Source organism: Salvelinus namaycush, chromosome 30 (genome assembly GCF_016432855.1).
Source record: "Salvelinus namaycush isolate Seneca chromosome 30, SaNama_1.0, whole genome shotgun sequence".
In the NCBI taxonomy this organism is placed as follows: domain Eukaryota; kingdom Metazoa; phylum Chordata; class Actinopteri; order Salmoniformes; family Salmonidae; genus Salvelinus; species Salvelinus namaycush.
Window position 1 is genome coordinate 10,553,860 of NC_052336.1, and position 16,723 is coordinate 10,570,582.

Consider the following 16,723-nt stretch of genomic DNA (forward strand, 5'->3'; position numbering starts at 1 on the left):
TGTTGACATCTGTTATTGTTGTGGCTTTAATGGAACAGAGAGGAGTCAGGGGAGTAGGAGGCAGAAAGTCAACTCCCATTTCTGTTTATTCTCAACAATGCAGTTTTTTATAATGTATTTAAAATATCATCAGGAGAACCCCTGGAGCATTTCAGCATTGTTCAAAAGGCTGGAATCACTATTTCCTTGATGTTTGAACTTTCTTATAGCCTACGGGTTGGGTAAAATCACATAGCAACACTTTTACAGTCTTCACTTTGACAGAGTCTGATACAGGAACACTTCTATATCCCAGCTCACACACTTACTTCTCTTCTTCAGGGAGGAGGCTGAGAGGGAAAGCTTTCTACAACGTCCACGGCAAGGTCTACTGTGAAGAGGACTTCCTGGTGAGTTACAACATATGTTGTCCCTGCGTGCCTCCTTATGCACATGCATTTATGTTTATGTTATGTCCATTATGCAGATGTTCAGAGGTTGAGTTCTCCATGTCCTTCATACACACTCACCCCTCAATGACAGACTTGGGAGAGGAGCGGTTGCACATTCTAAAACCCTCCAGAGGAAACAGACGTTTCACTGCTACAATTAAAGTTAAGCACCACCCCTCCAATTCCCACTAATTTCCCCAAAATTTCCCCAAGGAGCACAATTACCCCACTGCTCTCATCCCATTACTTCCCAGCACTTAGAATTATAGAGGGAGGCGGAGTGGCTGTGGGCAGCTGCAGGCCTCAGACTGCCTCCTGTATGATGTATCCATCTGCCCAGGTTGGACACAATGGGGAACAGACACAAGTTATTAGTATGTATTGATCTCTTATAGACATCCGTCAATCTATAATCAATAGGAACCAGGTGTTTTATAGCAGTCGTTTTTGTCTTCCAAAAAGATACAGACTTATTGTTTATCACTACTGAATTAGGTTGTTAGGTTGTAATTAACTTACTTAATGTAAATGATTCACTCCATTACACATAGACATTGCCCATTGGCCCCTAAAACAGACTTTCAATTGGTTCAGAGTGGTATTGGGTCTCCTCATACTGTAGATGTAAAGAATAGATTCTAAATGGGTCAGGTGGTGGATGTGACAATTAATCAATCAATCAAATGTATTTATGAAGCCCTTCTTACATCAGCTGATGTCACAAAGTGCTGTACAGAAACCCAACCTAAAACCCCAAACAGTAAGCAATACAGGTGTAGAAGCACGGTGGCTAGGAAAAACTCCCTAGAAAGGCCAGAACCTAGGAAGAAACCTAGAGAGGAACCAGCCTATGAGGGGTGGCCAGTCCTCTTCTGGCTGTGCCGGGTGGAGATTATAACAGAACATGGCCAAGATGTTCAAATGTTCATAAATGACCAGCATGGTCAAATAATAATAATCACAGTGGTTGTCGAGGGTGCAACAGGTCAGCACCTCAGGAGTAAATGTCAGCTGGCTTTTCATAGCCGATCATTACGAGTATCTCTACCGCTCCTGCTGTCTCTAGAGAGTTGAAAACAGCAGGTCTGGGACAGGTAGCACGTGGTGAAAAGCCTGGTGAAAAGGTCAGGGTTCCATAGCCGCAGGCAGAACAGTTGAAACTGGAGCAGCAGCACAGCCAGGTGGACTGGGGACAGCAAGGAGTCATCAGGCCAGGTAGTCCTGAGGCATGGTCCTAGGGCTCAGGTCCTCCGAGAGAGAGAAAGAAAGAAAGAGATAATTAGAGAGATTATACTTAAATTCACATAAGACACCGGATAAGACAGGAGAAATACTACAGATATAACAGACTGACCCTAGCCCCCCGACAAATAAACTACTGCAGCATAAATACTGGAGGCTGAGACAGGAGGGGTCGGGAGACACTGTGGCCCCATCCGACGATAGGGCCAAACAGGCAGGATATAACCCCACCCACTTTGCCAAAGCACAGCCCCCACACCACTAGAGGGATATCTTCAACCACCAACTTACCATCCTGAGATAAGGCCGAGTATAGCCCACAAAGATCTCCGCCACAGTACAGCTCAAAGGGGGGGCGGGCGCCAATCCGGACAGGAAGACCACGTCAGTGACTCAACCCACTCAAGTGATGCACCCCTCTTAGGGACGGCATGGAAGAGCACCAGTAAGCCAGTGACTCAGCCCCTGTAATAGGGTTAGAGGCAGAGAATCCCAGTGGAGAAAGGGGAACCGGGCAGGCAGAGACAGCAAGAGTGGTTCGTTGCTCCAGTGCCTTTCCGTTCACCTTCACACTCCTGGGCCAGACTACACTCAATCATAGGACCTACTGAAGAGATGAATCTTCAATAAAAACGTAAAGGTTGAGACCGAGTCTGCGTCTCTCACACGGGTAGGCAGACCATTCCATAAAATTGGAGCTCTATAGGAGAAAGCCCTGCCTCCAGCTGTTTGCTTAGAAATTCTAGGACAGTAAGGAGGCCTGCGTCTTGTGACCGTAGCGTACGTGTAGGTATTTACGGCAGGACCAAATCAGAAAGATAGGTAGGAGCAAGCCCATGTAATGCTTTGTAGGTTAGCAGTAAAACCTTGAAATCAACCCTTGCCTTAACAGGAAGCCAGTGTAGAGAGGCTAGCACTGGCTAGCACATGTATTCATTTTTCTGCATCGTTTTTGGACAGAAAGTTTCTGATTTTTGCAATGTTACGTAGATGGAAAAAAGCTGTCCTTGAAACAGTCTTGATATGTTCGTCAAAAGAGAGATCAGGGTCCAGAGTAATGCCGAGGTCCTTCACAGTTTTATTTGAGACAACTGTACAACCATCAAGATTAATTGTCAGATTCAACAGAAGATCTCTTTGTTTCTTGGGACCTAGAACAAGCATCTCTGTTTTGTCCGAGTTTAAAAGTAGAACATTTGCAACCATCCACCTTCTTATGTCTGAAACACAGGCTTCCAAGGAGGGCAATTTTGGGGCTTCACCATGTTTCATCGAAATGTACAGCTGTGTGACATCTGCATAGCAGTGAAAGTTAACATTATGTTTCCGAATGACATCACCAAGAGGTAAATTATATAGTGAAAACAATAGTGGTCCTTAAACGGATCCTTGAGGAACACCGAAATTTACAGTTGATTTGTCAGAGAACAAACCATCCACAGAGACAAACTGATATCTTTCCGACAGATAAGATCTAAACCAGGCCAGAACTTGTCCGTGTTGACCAATTTGGGTTTCCAATCACTCCAAAAGAATGTGGTGATCGATGGTATCAAAAGCAACAAACACTAAGGTCTAGTAGCACGAGGACAGATGCAGAGCCTCGGTCTGACGCCATTAAAAGGTCATTTACCACCTTCACAAGTGCAGTCTCAGTGCTATGATGGGGTCTCAAATAGAGGTCGACCGATTAATCGGAATGGCCGATTAATTAGGGCCGATTTCAAGTTTTCATAACAATCGGAAATCTGTAATTTTGGAAGCCGATTTTGCCGTTTTTTTATTTTTATATATATTCATTTTTTTACACCTTTATTTAACTAGGCAAGTCAGTTAAGAACACATTCTTATTTTCAATGACGGTGGGTTAACTGCCTTGTTCAGGGGCAGAACGACTGATTTTTACCTTGTCAGCTCAGTGATTCAATCTTGCAACCTTACGGTTAACTAGTCCAACGCTCTAACCACACGAGGAGCCCGCCTGTTACACGAATGCAGTAAGAAGCCAAGGTAAATTGCTAGTTAGCATGAAACTTATCTTATAAAAAACAATCAATCAATCAATCATAATCACTAGTTATAACTACACATGGTTGATGATATTACTAGTTTATCTAGCGTGTCCTGCGTTGCATATAATCGATGCAGTGAGCATTCGCGAAAAAGGACTGTCGTTGCTCCAACGTGTACCTAACCATAAACATCAATGCCTTTCTTAAAATCAATACACAGAAGTATATATTTTTAAATCTGCATATTTAGCTAAAAGAAATCCAATTTAGCAGGCAATATTAACCAGGTGAAATTGTGTCACTTCTCTTGCGTTCATTGCACGCAGAGTCAGGGTCTATGCAACAGTTTGGGCCGCCTGGCTCATTGCGAACTAATTTGCCAGAATTTTACGTAATTATGACATAACATTGAAGGTTGTGCAATGTAACAGGAATATTTAGACTGATGGATGCCACCCGTTAGATAAAATACGGAACGGTTCCGTATTTCACTGAAAGAATAAACGTTTTGTTTTCGAGATGATAGTTTCCGGATTCGACCATATTAATGACCTAAGGCTCGTATTTCTGTGTGTTATTATGTTATAATTAAGTCTATGATTTGATAGAGCAGTCTGACTGAGCGATGGTGGGCACCAGCAGGCTCGTAAGCATTCATTCAAACAGCACTTTTGTGCATTTTGCCAGCAGCTCTGCTGTTTATGAATTCAAGCCTATCAACTCCCGAGATTAGGCTGGTGTAACCGATGTGAAATGGCTAGCTAGTTAGCGGGGTGCGCGCTAATAGCGTTTCAAACGTCACTCGCTCTGAGACTTGGAGTAGTTGTTCCCCTTGCTCTGCATGGGTAACGCTGCTTCGAGGGTGGCTGTTGTCGATGTGTTCCTGGTTCGAGCCCAGGTAGGAGCGAGGAGAGGGACGGAAGCTATACTGTTACACTGGCAATACTAAAGTGCCTATAAGAACATCCAAAGGTATATGAAATACAAATGGTATAGAGAGAAATAGTCCTATAATTCCTATAATAACTACAACCTAAAACTTCTTACCTGGGAATATTGAAGACTCATGTTAAAAGGAACCACCAGCTTTCATATGTTCTCATGTTCTGAGCAAAGAACTTAAACGTTAGCTTTCTTACATGGCACATATTGCACTTTTACTTTCTTCTCCAATACTTTGTTTTTGCATTATTTAAACCAAATTGAACATGTTTCATTATTTATTTGAGGCTAAATTGATTTTATTGATGTATTATATTAAGTTAAATAAGTGTTCATTCAGTATTGTTGTAATTGTCATTATTAAAAATACATTAAAAAAATCGGCCGATTAATCGGTATCGGCTTTTTTTGTCCTCCAATAATCGGTATCTGTATCGGCGTTGAAAAATCATAATCGGTCGACCTCTAGTCTCAAACCAGACCTTCTTCAGGAAGGCAGTGAGTTGCAGCGGAACAGCTTTTTCTAAAAATGTTGAGAGGAATGGGAGATTCGATATAGATTCGATAGTTTTTTATATTTTTGGGGTCAAGGTTTGGCTTTTTCAAGAGAGGCTTTGTTACTGCCACTTTTAGTGAGTTTGGTACACGTTCGGTGGATAGAGAGAGGTTTATTATGTTCAACATAGGAGGGCCAAGCACAGGAAGCAGCTCTTTCAGTAGTTTAGTTGGAATAGTGTCCAGTATGCAGCTTAAAGGTTTAGAGGCCATGATTATTTTCATCAATGTGTCAAGAGAATTGGTACTAAAACACTTGAGTGTCTCCCTTGACAAAGTCCCTAGCTTCCTCAGAGTATTGACCACCAGCTCTGCCCTGTCATCGGGGCAGATGGTCTGTCTGGGGGGGTTAAAGGGGAAGCCTGGAGTGCCCCTCCCCATGCACCCCTCACCACCCCATCTCCAACTGCTGCCCCTGTCCCACCATTACCCTCCCCCTCATCTCACCCCAGGGTCATGTGCTTTGCAGATGGTCACTATGGGACAAACATAACGATGGTAATGCATGTATAACTCACATTTAAATCATTGACTTCAATGTGATATCTTATGTTCAAGTTACACATGTCTTACCCCGAGTTCGGGTACATCTCCTTGTGTTTGTGTGACTGTGGTCCAGACTTTAGGAGACCACCAATAGTAGAGAGCTGAGGACTGGATGTGTGCTGTACTCCTTCTGTTAGTAGAGTGCTCTGATGGGTTTGGTTTAGGACAGGTATCGTTACAGCAATGCCACTGGTCTCTCATATACATCTCAACAAAGAGAGGAGACAAAGGAAAAAGGACCAACTCCTTTCACATCAATATAAAGAGAGCAGCAGCACCCCCTATAGATGGTGTCATTTAGGCTGTACTCTGGGTCCCTACATTTACATTTTGGTCATAGTGTTAGGGGTTCTCAAACCAGGGTTGGGGTCAATTCCAATTGAATTTGAAATTCCAATTAAATTCTTGAATTCACTTATGAAGTGGAGAATTTACGTTGAATTCAAATCAAATTGAATTGGAATTAGACTATTTGGACTGTTTGAATTTAAATGGAATTTAATATTTGTAAATTTACCAGTTATTGGAATTAATGCACTTAGTATCAAAAATGGACTGCAGAATTTGTTTTAAATCATTTTAACTTGTATTTCTATATTTCCTGTATAAATAACTAGGCTGTCTGAACAATGACATGATCAGCCTCTATTAGAATTTGTGGAATTCTTCAGGAAAATATTGAATTGGGAATTTAATTATTGGAATTGACCTAATATTGGAATTGAGAGGAATTTAATTATCTCTGAATTCAAAGACTGACATACAATTAAAACGGAATTAAATGGAATTTATAGGGATGAGTTCAATTAGAATGTAATTTGTGGAATTAACCCCAACCCTGTCTCAAACACTTAAAGGTGTCAAATTTAGCCATCCTCTCTTTTGTAATGCTGCACTCCCAAGTCTCAACGATACACAGTTAACAGTCACCATGTAACAGTTTCCATTGCTACATGTAAGAATATTAATAACAAACCCAGTGATAAGTCTCTTTTTTTATCTCCCACAGTACTCTGGCTTTCAGCAGACGGCAGAGAAGTGCTTTGTATGTGGTCACCTCATCATGGAAATGGTAAGAAATAACCTAATATTGTAGGAGGGCCTGCTAGATAGGGATACAAGACAATCAGCAGAACAGTATGCCTGTCCCTCTCTGGGATTTCTCTTTAGCAGTACTGTATCTCTTCTTGACATGTGGCATCATACCTCCTAGTTTAGTTTTGTTTCTGTATCTGAATGCCAATGGGCTGGTGTGATTGACTCCTACTGAGAGGCCTCAATCTCTAGCCTTACCGTTGTGTGTGTGTGTGTGTGTGTGTGTGTGTGTGTGTGTGTGTGTGTGTGTGTGTGTGTGTGTGTGTGTGTGTCTGTGTGTGTGTGTCTGTGTGTGTGTGTCTGTGTCTGTGTCTGTGTCTGTGTCTGTGTCTGTGTGTGTTTGCGTGCGTGTGTGTGTGTTTGTGTAGATCCTGCAGGCACTGGGCAAGTCCTACCACCCTGGCTGCTTCCGCTGTGTGGTCTGCACAGAGGGTCTGGACGGAGTGCCTTTCACTGTGGACGTGGAGAACAACATCTACTGTGTTAAAGACTACCACACGTAAGGACATGTGTCTCTCATAGATAATGCCAACGTGATGAAGTCAGCATGCAAGAGTTTCTTCATTCCGCAGTACTCTTTAAATCCTGGTTTGTGCTGAAACTGATATGAATTATACAGCATGTACCAAGACTTGGCTTCTACTCTGTTTCCCCCACAGGGTCTTTGCCCCAAAATGTGCCTCATGCAACCAGCCCATCCTCCCTGCTCAGGTAATGATGTGCCAGTGACTGCTTGTATCCTCTCAGCTCCTGGCACTGGTTGTTTTTTTATTTTATTTTTATTTAACCTTTATTTAACTAAGCAAGTCAGTTAAGAACAGATTCTTATTTTCAATGACGGCCTAGGAACAGTGCCCTTGAACTGCCTGTTCAGGGGCAGAACGACAGATTGTACCTTGTCAGCTCAGGGATTCGAACTTGCAACCTTTCGGTTACTAGTCCAACGCTCTAACCACTATGTCAGTCATATATAGTATATACTGTCGAGGGTTGGGCCAATGCGGTTTCTGTCTGAACGTTCCGAGATTGCCATTTTCTCCTCCATAGCCGTTGCTAAGTGATAATTGGCGCTTCCGCGCTGTGCTGTTTATTTCTGATAGTTTTCAAAACCTATGAAGATGTGCAGTGAAGGCAGATGAGCAATTAGTTGACACCACAACACAGAACCTACATGGATACACCTTATCCCGAATGATAATCAATAAAAACGTCTGTTAAATTCGCTGCTCTGTTTTGCTTGTTTACAGAGGGTCATTTCATAGGGAATTGTCGGAGGCGCTCTCATATTGTTACATCTCCCAAATTTCGAGAATAAAGGCACTAATGTGGCATCCGTTCTAAAAACCCATGGCGTCCGTTCTGACCCAACTCTCTTAATATTCAGCTCTGGTTGTTGGTGCCAGTGGAGTGGTGGAAATGGGAGGGTCTGACTGACTGTGTGTGTTTCCTAACAGGGCTCTGAGGAGACCATCCGGGTGGTATCCATGGACAAGGACTACCATGTGGAGTGCTATCACTGCGAGGTGAGACAATGTCATTACCACCCTGTTTGTGTGTCTTGTCTTATTTATGTTTTGAACGTAGCCAGCACATTGGCTATGATCATTAAATGTCTGTCCATTTTAGTGTAAATGCTATGGCAGTGTGGGTCTATGTTGCTGTGGGTGTGTGCACTACACACACAAACTGAACCTGAGTGAGGGGCAAACCACTGTGGTGACTCATTGTCCAGGCACATTCCAGAGTTGAGCTGTGGGAGAGGAGAGGGTAGGGTGATAGCGCTGGACTCAACTGGACATCAGACCAGGGGTTGTTGTTTGACTACCCTGGATTCTCAGCACTCTGAGAGACCGTTCAGACCACTTACTCACTCAGACACATGTACAGGAAATCATCCCACGTGACCTACAAACCTCAGTGTAATCAAAGTAATTAGTCAAGTCAGCCAAATTGAATTCCTGACAGTGCATTCATTAACACAGCAGTTTAATGATAGCTGTGTCAAGTGTGAGTCATTGTAACCAGGGCTCAAATAAAGTGTGATTATAAGTGTGTGTGAGTTTGATCAAGAATTCCATGTTTAATGGCAAAAGCTGGTTGACTCATTTCATTATCACACATTCCAGGGAATAGCTCATATCCCGTCTAGGTGAGTGATAGACAATAGGTAATCATTCAGCAGCCTCTGTGGGGTTGATAGTCATTACAGGGGTCTAAAGTCCAGGTCGGCAGTGGATGGAAAATTCATCACATATTTAAGAAATGGTTAAGAGCCCCGTATGTAATTATTATTTATTTAACGAGGCAACTCAGTTAAGAACAAATTCTTATTTACAATGACGGCCTACCGGGGAACAGTGGGTTAACTGTCTTGTTCAGGGGCAGAACGACAGATTTTTACCTTGTCAGCTCAGGGATTTGATCGAGCAACCTTTCGGTTACTGGCCCAATGCTCTAACCACTAGGCTACCTGCCACCCCGTGTAAACTTGACAGGAATACCCATCAGTGGCCTCTCATATCAGTCGAGAGGTATAAAAGGTAGAAGTACATATCTGAAATATGGATCGTTTTGATATCCAGCACCTGCTCAAATGCATTGGATGGGTATATATAATATTTTCCTTCACAAATGTCCAGCTACTGCAGTTCACTGAGTCTATCTCTCTCCCTCGGTGTTGTAGGACTGTGGCCTCCAGCTAAACGACGAGGAGGGTCACCGCTGTTACCCCCTGGATTGCCATCTGCTCTGTCACGGCTGCCACATCCGCAGGCTCATGGTCCCGGTGCCCGGCCACCAGCCACCCAGCTACCCACTACACGTCACTGAGCTGTGAGAGGGCAGGGTCGGCGAGGAACCAACCCCAGCCAACCCCAACCCACCGCTGACCCGCCTCCCAGGTGACCTGAGACAACAAAGAAGAAGGAATCCCCCGCCCACGGAATCCCGGGAATTTCGGAACCTCTTCTTGCATGACAGAACAGAACAGAGAGACCCTGGGAGACTTCGCTCTCTACTTGCCGGCCGTGCCCTGGGGAGAGGAGATATACAGGGCCATGGACAAGTCACAAGACCGGGCTGGGAGAGAGTCCACGTCTCTCTCTCTCTCATCAGTTTTTTTCTCCCTCCTTCCTCCTTTTGGTCTGTGAACAGTGAAGCAGGCCGAGGCCCCAGCCCACCCAGAGGCCCTGGCCGACGTCAGCACCGTGACCCCTGCACATTCATCACAGTGGGGACTGGCCTGGATGGAGAGAGGGGGCCACTCTCTCTATCCCTCTCTCCATCACTCTCTTTTTCCCTCCCTTTTTGTTTTCTTCATTCCTTCGCACTGAAGCCCAATGCCATGATGCATTTACTGCTCCTCTGTCAGAGAGAGAGAGAGAGAGAGAGAGAGAGAGCAGGACAGCGTCTCTGCCAGGAGGCTGGGAGGCCATGAAACAGGCCGCTCATAACATTCCAGCACTGTCTGGCAGGGTTAGAGGGTTGGACATGCTGTGCCTTCAGAGTGGCCTTCCACTGAGAAACCTCACCGCATGGTAACAGTGCCACAGTCCAGCTAGCTACAGCTCCTTTTGGCTATGCAAGGGTACCGAGTCTACCAGCCACAACCGAGCACCTTCATGTGACTCTGTGACCTACTCTCCTGTACCATCCCTTCATGTGACTCTGTGACCTACTCTCCTGTACCATCCCTTCATGTGACTCTGTGACACACTCTCCTGTACCATCCCTTCATGTGACTCTGTGACCTACTCTCCTGTACCATCCCTTCATGTGACTCTGTGACCTACTCTCCTGTACCATCCCTTCATGTGACTCTGTGACACACTCTCCTGTACCATCCCTTCATGTGACTCTGTGACACACTCTCCTGTACCATCCCTTCATGTGACTCTGTGACCTACTCTCCTGTACCATCCCTTCATGTGACTCTGTGACCTACTCTCCTGTACCATCCCTTCATGTGACTCTGTGACCTACTCTCCTGTACCATCCCTTCATGTAACTCTGTGACCTACTCTCCTGTACCATCCCTTCATGTGACTCTGTGACCTACTCTCCTGTACCATCCCTTCATGTGACTCTGTGACACACTCTCCTGTACCATCCCTTCATGTGACTCTGTGACCTACTCTCCTGTACCATCCCTTCATGTGACTCTGTGACCTACTCTCCTGTACCATCCCTTCATGTAACTCTGTGACACACTCTCCTGTACCATCCCTTCATGTGACTCTGTGACACAGTCTCCTGTACCATCCCTTCATGTGACTCTGTGACACACTCTCCTGTACCATCCCTTCATGTGACTCTGTGACCTACTCTCCTGTACCATCCCTTCATGTGACTCTGTGACCTACTCTCCTGTACCATCCCTTCATGTAACTCTGTGACCTACTCTCCTGTACCATCCCTTCATGTAACTCTGTGACCTACTCTCCTGTACCATCCCTTCATGTAACTCTGTGACACAGTCTCCTGTACCATCCCTTCATGTAACTCTGTGACACAGTCTCCTGTACCATCCCTTCATGTGACTCTGTGACACAGTCTCCTGTACCATCCCTTCATGTGACTCTGTGACCTACTCTCCTGTACCATCCCTTCATGTGACTCTGTGACCTACTCTCCTGTACCATCCCTTCATGTGACTCTGTGACACAGTCTCCTGTACCATCCCTTCATGTGACTCTGTGACACACTCTCCTGTACCATCCCTTCATGTGACTCTGTGACCTACTCTCCTGTACCATCCCTTCATGTGACTCTGTGACCTACTCTCCTGTACCATCCCTTCATGTAACTCTGTGACCTACTCTCCTGTACCATCCCTTCATGTGACTCTGTGACCTACTCTCCTGTACCATCCCTTCATGTGACTCTGTGACCTACTCTCCTGTACCATCCCTTCATGTAACTCTGTGACCTACTCTCCTGTACCATCCCTTCATGTGACTCTGTGACCTACTCTCCTGTACCATCCCTTCATGTGACTCTGTGACACACTCTCCTGTACCATCCCTTCATGTGACTCTGTGACCTACTCTCCTGTACCATCCCTTCATGTGACTCTGTGACCTACTCTCCTGTACCATCCCTTCATGTGACTCTGTGACACACTCTCCTGTACCATCCCTTCATGTAACTCTGTGACCTACTCTCCTGTACCATCCCTTCATGTGACTCTGTGACACACTCTCCTGTACCATCCCTTCATGTGACTCTGTGACACACTCTCCTGTACCATCCCTTCATGTGACTCTGTGACACACTCTCCTGTACCATCCCTTCATGTAACTCTGTGACCTACTCTCCTGTACCATCCCTTCATGTGACTCTGTGACACACTCTCCTGTACCATCCCTTCATGTGACTCTGTGACCTACTCTCCTGTACCATCCCTTCATGTGACTCTGTGACACACTCTCCTGTACCATCCCTTCATGTAACTCTGTGACCTACTCTCCTGTACCATCCCTTCATGTGACTCTGTGACACACTCTCCTGTACCATCCCTTCATGTGACTCTGTGACCTACTCTCCTGTACCATCCCTTCATGTGACTCTGTGACCTACTCTCCTGTACCATCCCTTCATGTAACTCTGTGACCTACTCTCCTGTACCATCCCTTCATGTAACTCTGTGACACAGTCTCCTGTACCATCCCTTCATGTAACTCTGTGACACAGTCTCCTGTACCATCCCTTCATGTGACTCTGTGACACAGTCTCCTGTACCATCCCTTCATGTGACTCTGTGACCTACTCTCCTGTACCATCCCTTCATGTGACTCTGTGACCTACTCTCCTGTACCATCCCTTCATCTGACTCTGTGACCTACTCTCCTGTACCATCCCTTCATGTAACTCTGTGACCTACTCTCCTGTACCATCCCTTCATGTAACTCTGTGACCTACTCTCCTGTACCATCCCTTCATGTGACTCTGTGACCTACTCTCCTGTACCATCCCTTCATGTGACTCTGTGACCTACTCTCATGTACCATCCCTTCATGTAACTCTGTGACACAGTCTCCTGTACCATCCCTTCATGTGACTCTGTGACACAGTCTCCTGTACCATCCCTTCATGTGACTCTGTGACCTACTCTCCTGTACCATCCCTTCATGTGACTCTGTGACCTACTCTCCTGTACCATCCCTTCATGTGACTCTGTGACCTACTCTCCTGTACCATCCCTTCATGTGACTCTGTGACACAGTCTCCTGTACCATCCCTTCATGTAACTCTGTGACCTACTCTCCTGTACCATCCCTTCATGTGACTCTGTGACACACTCTCCTGTACCATCCCTTCATGTGACTCTGTGACACAGTCTCCTGTACCATCCCTTCATGTAACTCTGTGACCTACTCTCCTGTACCATCCCTTCATGTGACTCTGTGACCTACTCTCCTGTACCATCCCTTCATGTGACTCTGTGACACAGTCTCCTGTACCATCCCTTCATGTGACTCTGTGACCTACTCTCCTGTACCATCCCTTCATGTGACTCTGTGACCTACTCTCCTGTACCATCCCTTCATGTGACTCTGTGACCTACTCTCCTGTACCATCCCTTCATGTGACTCTGTGACCTACTCTCCTGTACCATCCCTTCATGTGACTCTGTGACCTACTCTCCTGTACCATCCCTTCATGTGACTCTGTGACCTACTCTCCTGTACCATCCCTTCATGTAACTCTGTGACACACTCTCCTGTACCATCCCTTCATGTGACTCTGTGACACACTCTCCTGTACCATCCCTTCATGTGACTCTGTGACCTACTCTCCTGTACCATCCCTTCATGTGACTCTGTGACCTACTCTCCTGTACCATCCCTTCATGTGACTCTGTGACCTACTCTCCTGTACCATCCCTTCATGTAACTCTGTGACCTACTCTCCTGTACCATCCCTTCATGTGACTCTGTGACCTACTCTCCTGTACCATCCCTTCATGTGACTCTGTGACCTACTCTCCTGTACCATCCCTTCATGTAACTCTGTGACACAGTCTCCTGTACCATCCCTTCATGTGACTCTGTGACACAGTCTCCTGTACCATCCCTTCATGTGACTCTGTGACCTACTCTCCTGTACCATCCCTTCATGTGACTCTGTGACCTACTCTCCTGTACCATCCCTTCATGTGACTCTGTGACCTACTCTCCTGTACCATCCCTTCATGTGACTCTGTGACACAGTCTCCTGTACCATCCCTTCATGTAACTCTGTGACCTACTCTCCTGTACCATCCCTTCATGTGACTCTGTGACACACTCTCCTGTACCATCCCTTCATGTGACTCTGTGACACAGTCTCCTGTACCATCCCTTCATGTGACTCTGTGACCTACTCTCCTGTACCATCCCTTCATGTAACTCTGTGACCTACTCTCCTGTACCATCCCTTCATGTGACTCTGTGACACACTCTCCTGTACCATCCCTTCATGTAACTCTGTGACCTACTCTCCTGTACCATCCCTTCATGTAACTCTGTGACCTACTCTCCTGTACCATCCCTTCATGTGACTCTGTGACACACTCTCCTGTACCATCCCTTCATGTGACTCTGTGACACAGTCTCCTGTACCATCCCTTCATGTGACTCTGTGACCTACTCTCCTGTACCATCCCTTCATGTGACTCTGTGACCTACTCTCCTGTACCATCCCTTCATGTGACTCTGTGACCTACTCTCCTGTACCATCCCTTCATGTGACTCTGTGACCTACTCTCCTGTACCATCCCTTCATGTGACTCTGTGACACAGTCTCCTGTACCATCCCTTCATGTGACTATGTGACCTACTCTCCTGTACCATCCCTTCATGTGACTCTGTGACCTACTCTCCTGTACCATCCCTTCATGTGACTCTGTGACACACTCTCCTGTACCATCCCTTCATGTGACTCTGTGACCTACTCTCCTGTACCATCCCTTCATGTGACTCTGTGACCTACTCTCCTGTACCATCCCTTCATGTGACTCTGTGACCTACTCTCCTGTACCATCCCTTCATGTGACTCTGTGACCTACTCTCCTGTACCATCCCTTCATGTGACTCTGTGACCTACTCTCCTGTACCATCCCTTCATGTGACTCTGTGACCTACTCTCCTGTACCATCCCTTCATGTGACTCTGTGACCTACTCTCCTGTACCATCCCTTCATGTGACTCTGTGACACAGTCTCCTGTACCATCCCTTCATGTGACTCTGTGACCTACTCTCCTGTACCATCCCTTCATGTGACTCTGTGACCTACTCTCCTGTACCATCCCTTCATGTGACTCTGTGACACACTCTCCTGTACCATCCCTTCATGTGACTCTGTGACCTACTCTCCTGTACCATCCCTTCATGTGACTCTGTGACCTACTCTCCTGTACCATCCCTTCATGTAACTCTGTGACCTACTCTCCTGTACCATCCCTTCATGTGACTCTGTGACCTACTCTCCTGTACCATCCCTTCATGTGACTCTGTGACCTACTCTCCTGTACCATCCCTTCATGTGACTCTGTGACCTACTCTCCTGTACCATCCCTTCATGTGACTCTGTGACACACTCTCCTGTACCATCCCTTCATGTGACTCTGTGACCTACTCTCCTGTACCATCCCTTCATGTGACTCTGTGACCTACTCTCCTGTACCATCCCTTCATGTAACTCTGTGACACACTCTCCTGTACCATCCCTTCATGTGACTCTGTGACACACTCTCCTGTACCATCCCTTCATGTGACTCTGTGACCTACTCTCCTGTACCATCCCTTCATGTGACTCTGTGACACACTCTCCTGTACCATCCCTTCATGTGACTCTGTGACCTACTCTCCTGTACCATCCCTTCATGTGACTCTGTGACCTACTCTCCTGTACCATCCCTTCATGTGACTCTGTGACCTACTCTCCTGTACCATCCCTTCATGTGACTCTGTGACACAGTCTCCTGTACCATCCCTTCATGTGACTCTGTGACCTACTCTCCTGTACCATCCCTTCATGTGACTCTGCGACCTACTCTCCTGTACCATCCCTTCATGTAACTCTGTGACACACTCTCCTGTACCATCCCTTCATGTGACTCTGTGACACACTCTCCTGTACCATCCCTTCATGTGACTCTGTGACACACTCTCCTGTACCATCCCTTCATGTGACTCTGTGACCTACTCTCCTGTACCATCCCTTCATGTGACTCTGTGACACACTCTCCTGTACCATCCCTTCATGTGACTCTGTGACCTACTCTCCTGTACCATCCCTTCATGTGACTCTGTGACCTACTCTCCTGTACCATCCCTTCATGTGACTCTGTGACCTACTCTCCTGTACCATCCCTTCATGTGACTCTGTGACCTACTCTCCTGTACCATCCGTTCATGTGACTCTGTGACCTACTCTCCTGTACCATCCCTTCATGTGACTCTGTGACCTACTCTCCTGTACCATCCCTTCATGTAACTCTGTGACCTACTCTCCTGTACCATCCCTTCATGTGACTCTGTGACCTACTCTCCTGTACCATCCCTTCATCTGACTCTGTGACCTACTCTCCTGTACCATCCCTTCATGTGACTCTGTGACCTACTCTCCTGTACCATCCCTTCATGTGACTCTGTGACCTACTCTCCTGTACCATCCCTTCATGTGACTCTGTGACCTACTCTCCTGTACCATCCCCTCATGTGACTCTGTGACACACTCTCCTGTACCATCCCTTCATGTGACTCTGTGACACACTCTCCTGTACCATCCCTTCATGTGACTCTGTGACACACTCTCCTGTACCATCCCTTCATGTGACTCTGTGACACAGTCTCCTGTACCATCCCTTCATGTGACTCTGTGACACACTCTCCTGTACCATCCCTTCATGTGACTCT

At 46.2% G+C, this 16,723-nt stretch overlaps 1 protein-coding gene across 1 annotated transcript in view; it reads left to right on the forward strand.

Annotated features, from left to right (window-relative positions):
- The window catches only part of LOC120024734 (Wilms tumor protein 1-interacting protein homolog), a 34,794-nt gene extending 25,135 nt beyond the window's left edge, over window positions 1–9,659 (forward strand). Inside the window, exons 4-9 of the mRNA XM_038969013.1 lie at window positions 322–389; window positions 6,738–6,800; window positions 7,192–7,322; window positions 7,483–7,534; window positions 8,278–8,346; window positions 9,507–9,659. Coding sequence (XP_038824941.1) covers window positions 322–389; window positions 6,738–6,800; window positions 7,192–7,322; window positions 7,483–7,534; window positions 8,278–8,346; window positions 9,507–9,659 — 536 coding nt within the window. The remainder of the gene's footprint in view (window positions 1–321; window positions 390–6,737; window positions 6,801–7,191; window positions 7,323–7,482; window positions 7,535–8,277; window positions 8,347–9,506) is intronic.
- Window positions 9,660–16,723: the final 7,064 nt, after the last annotated feature.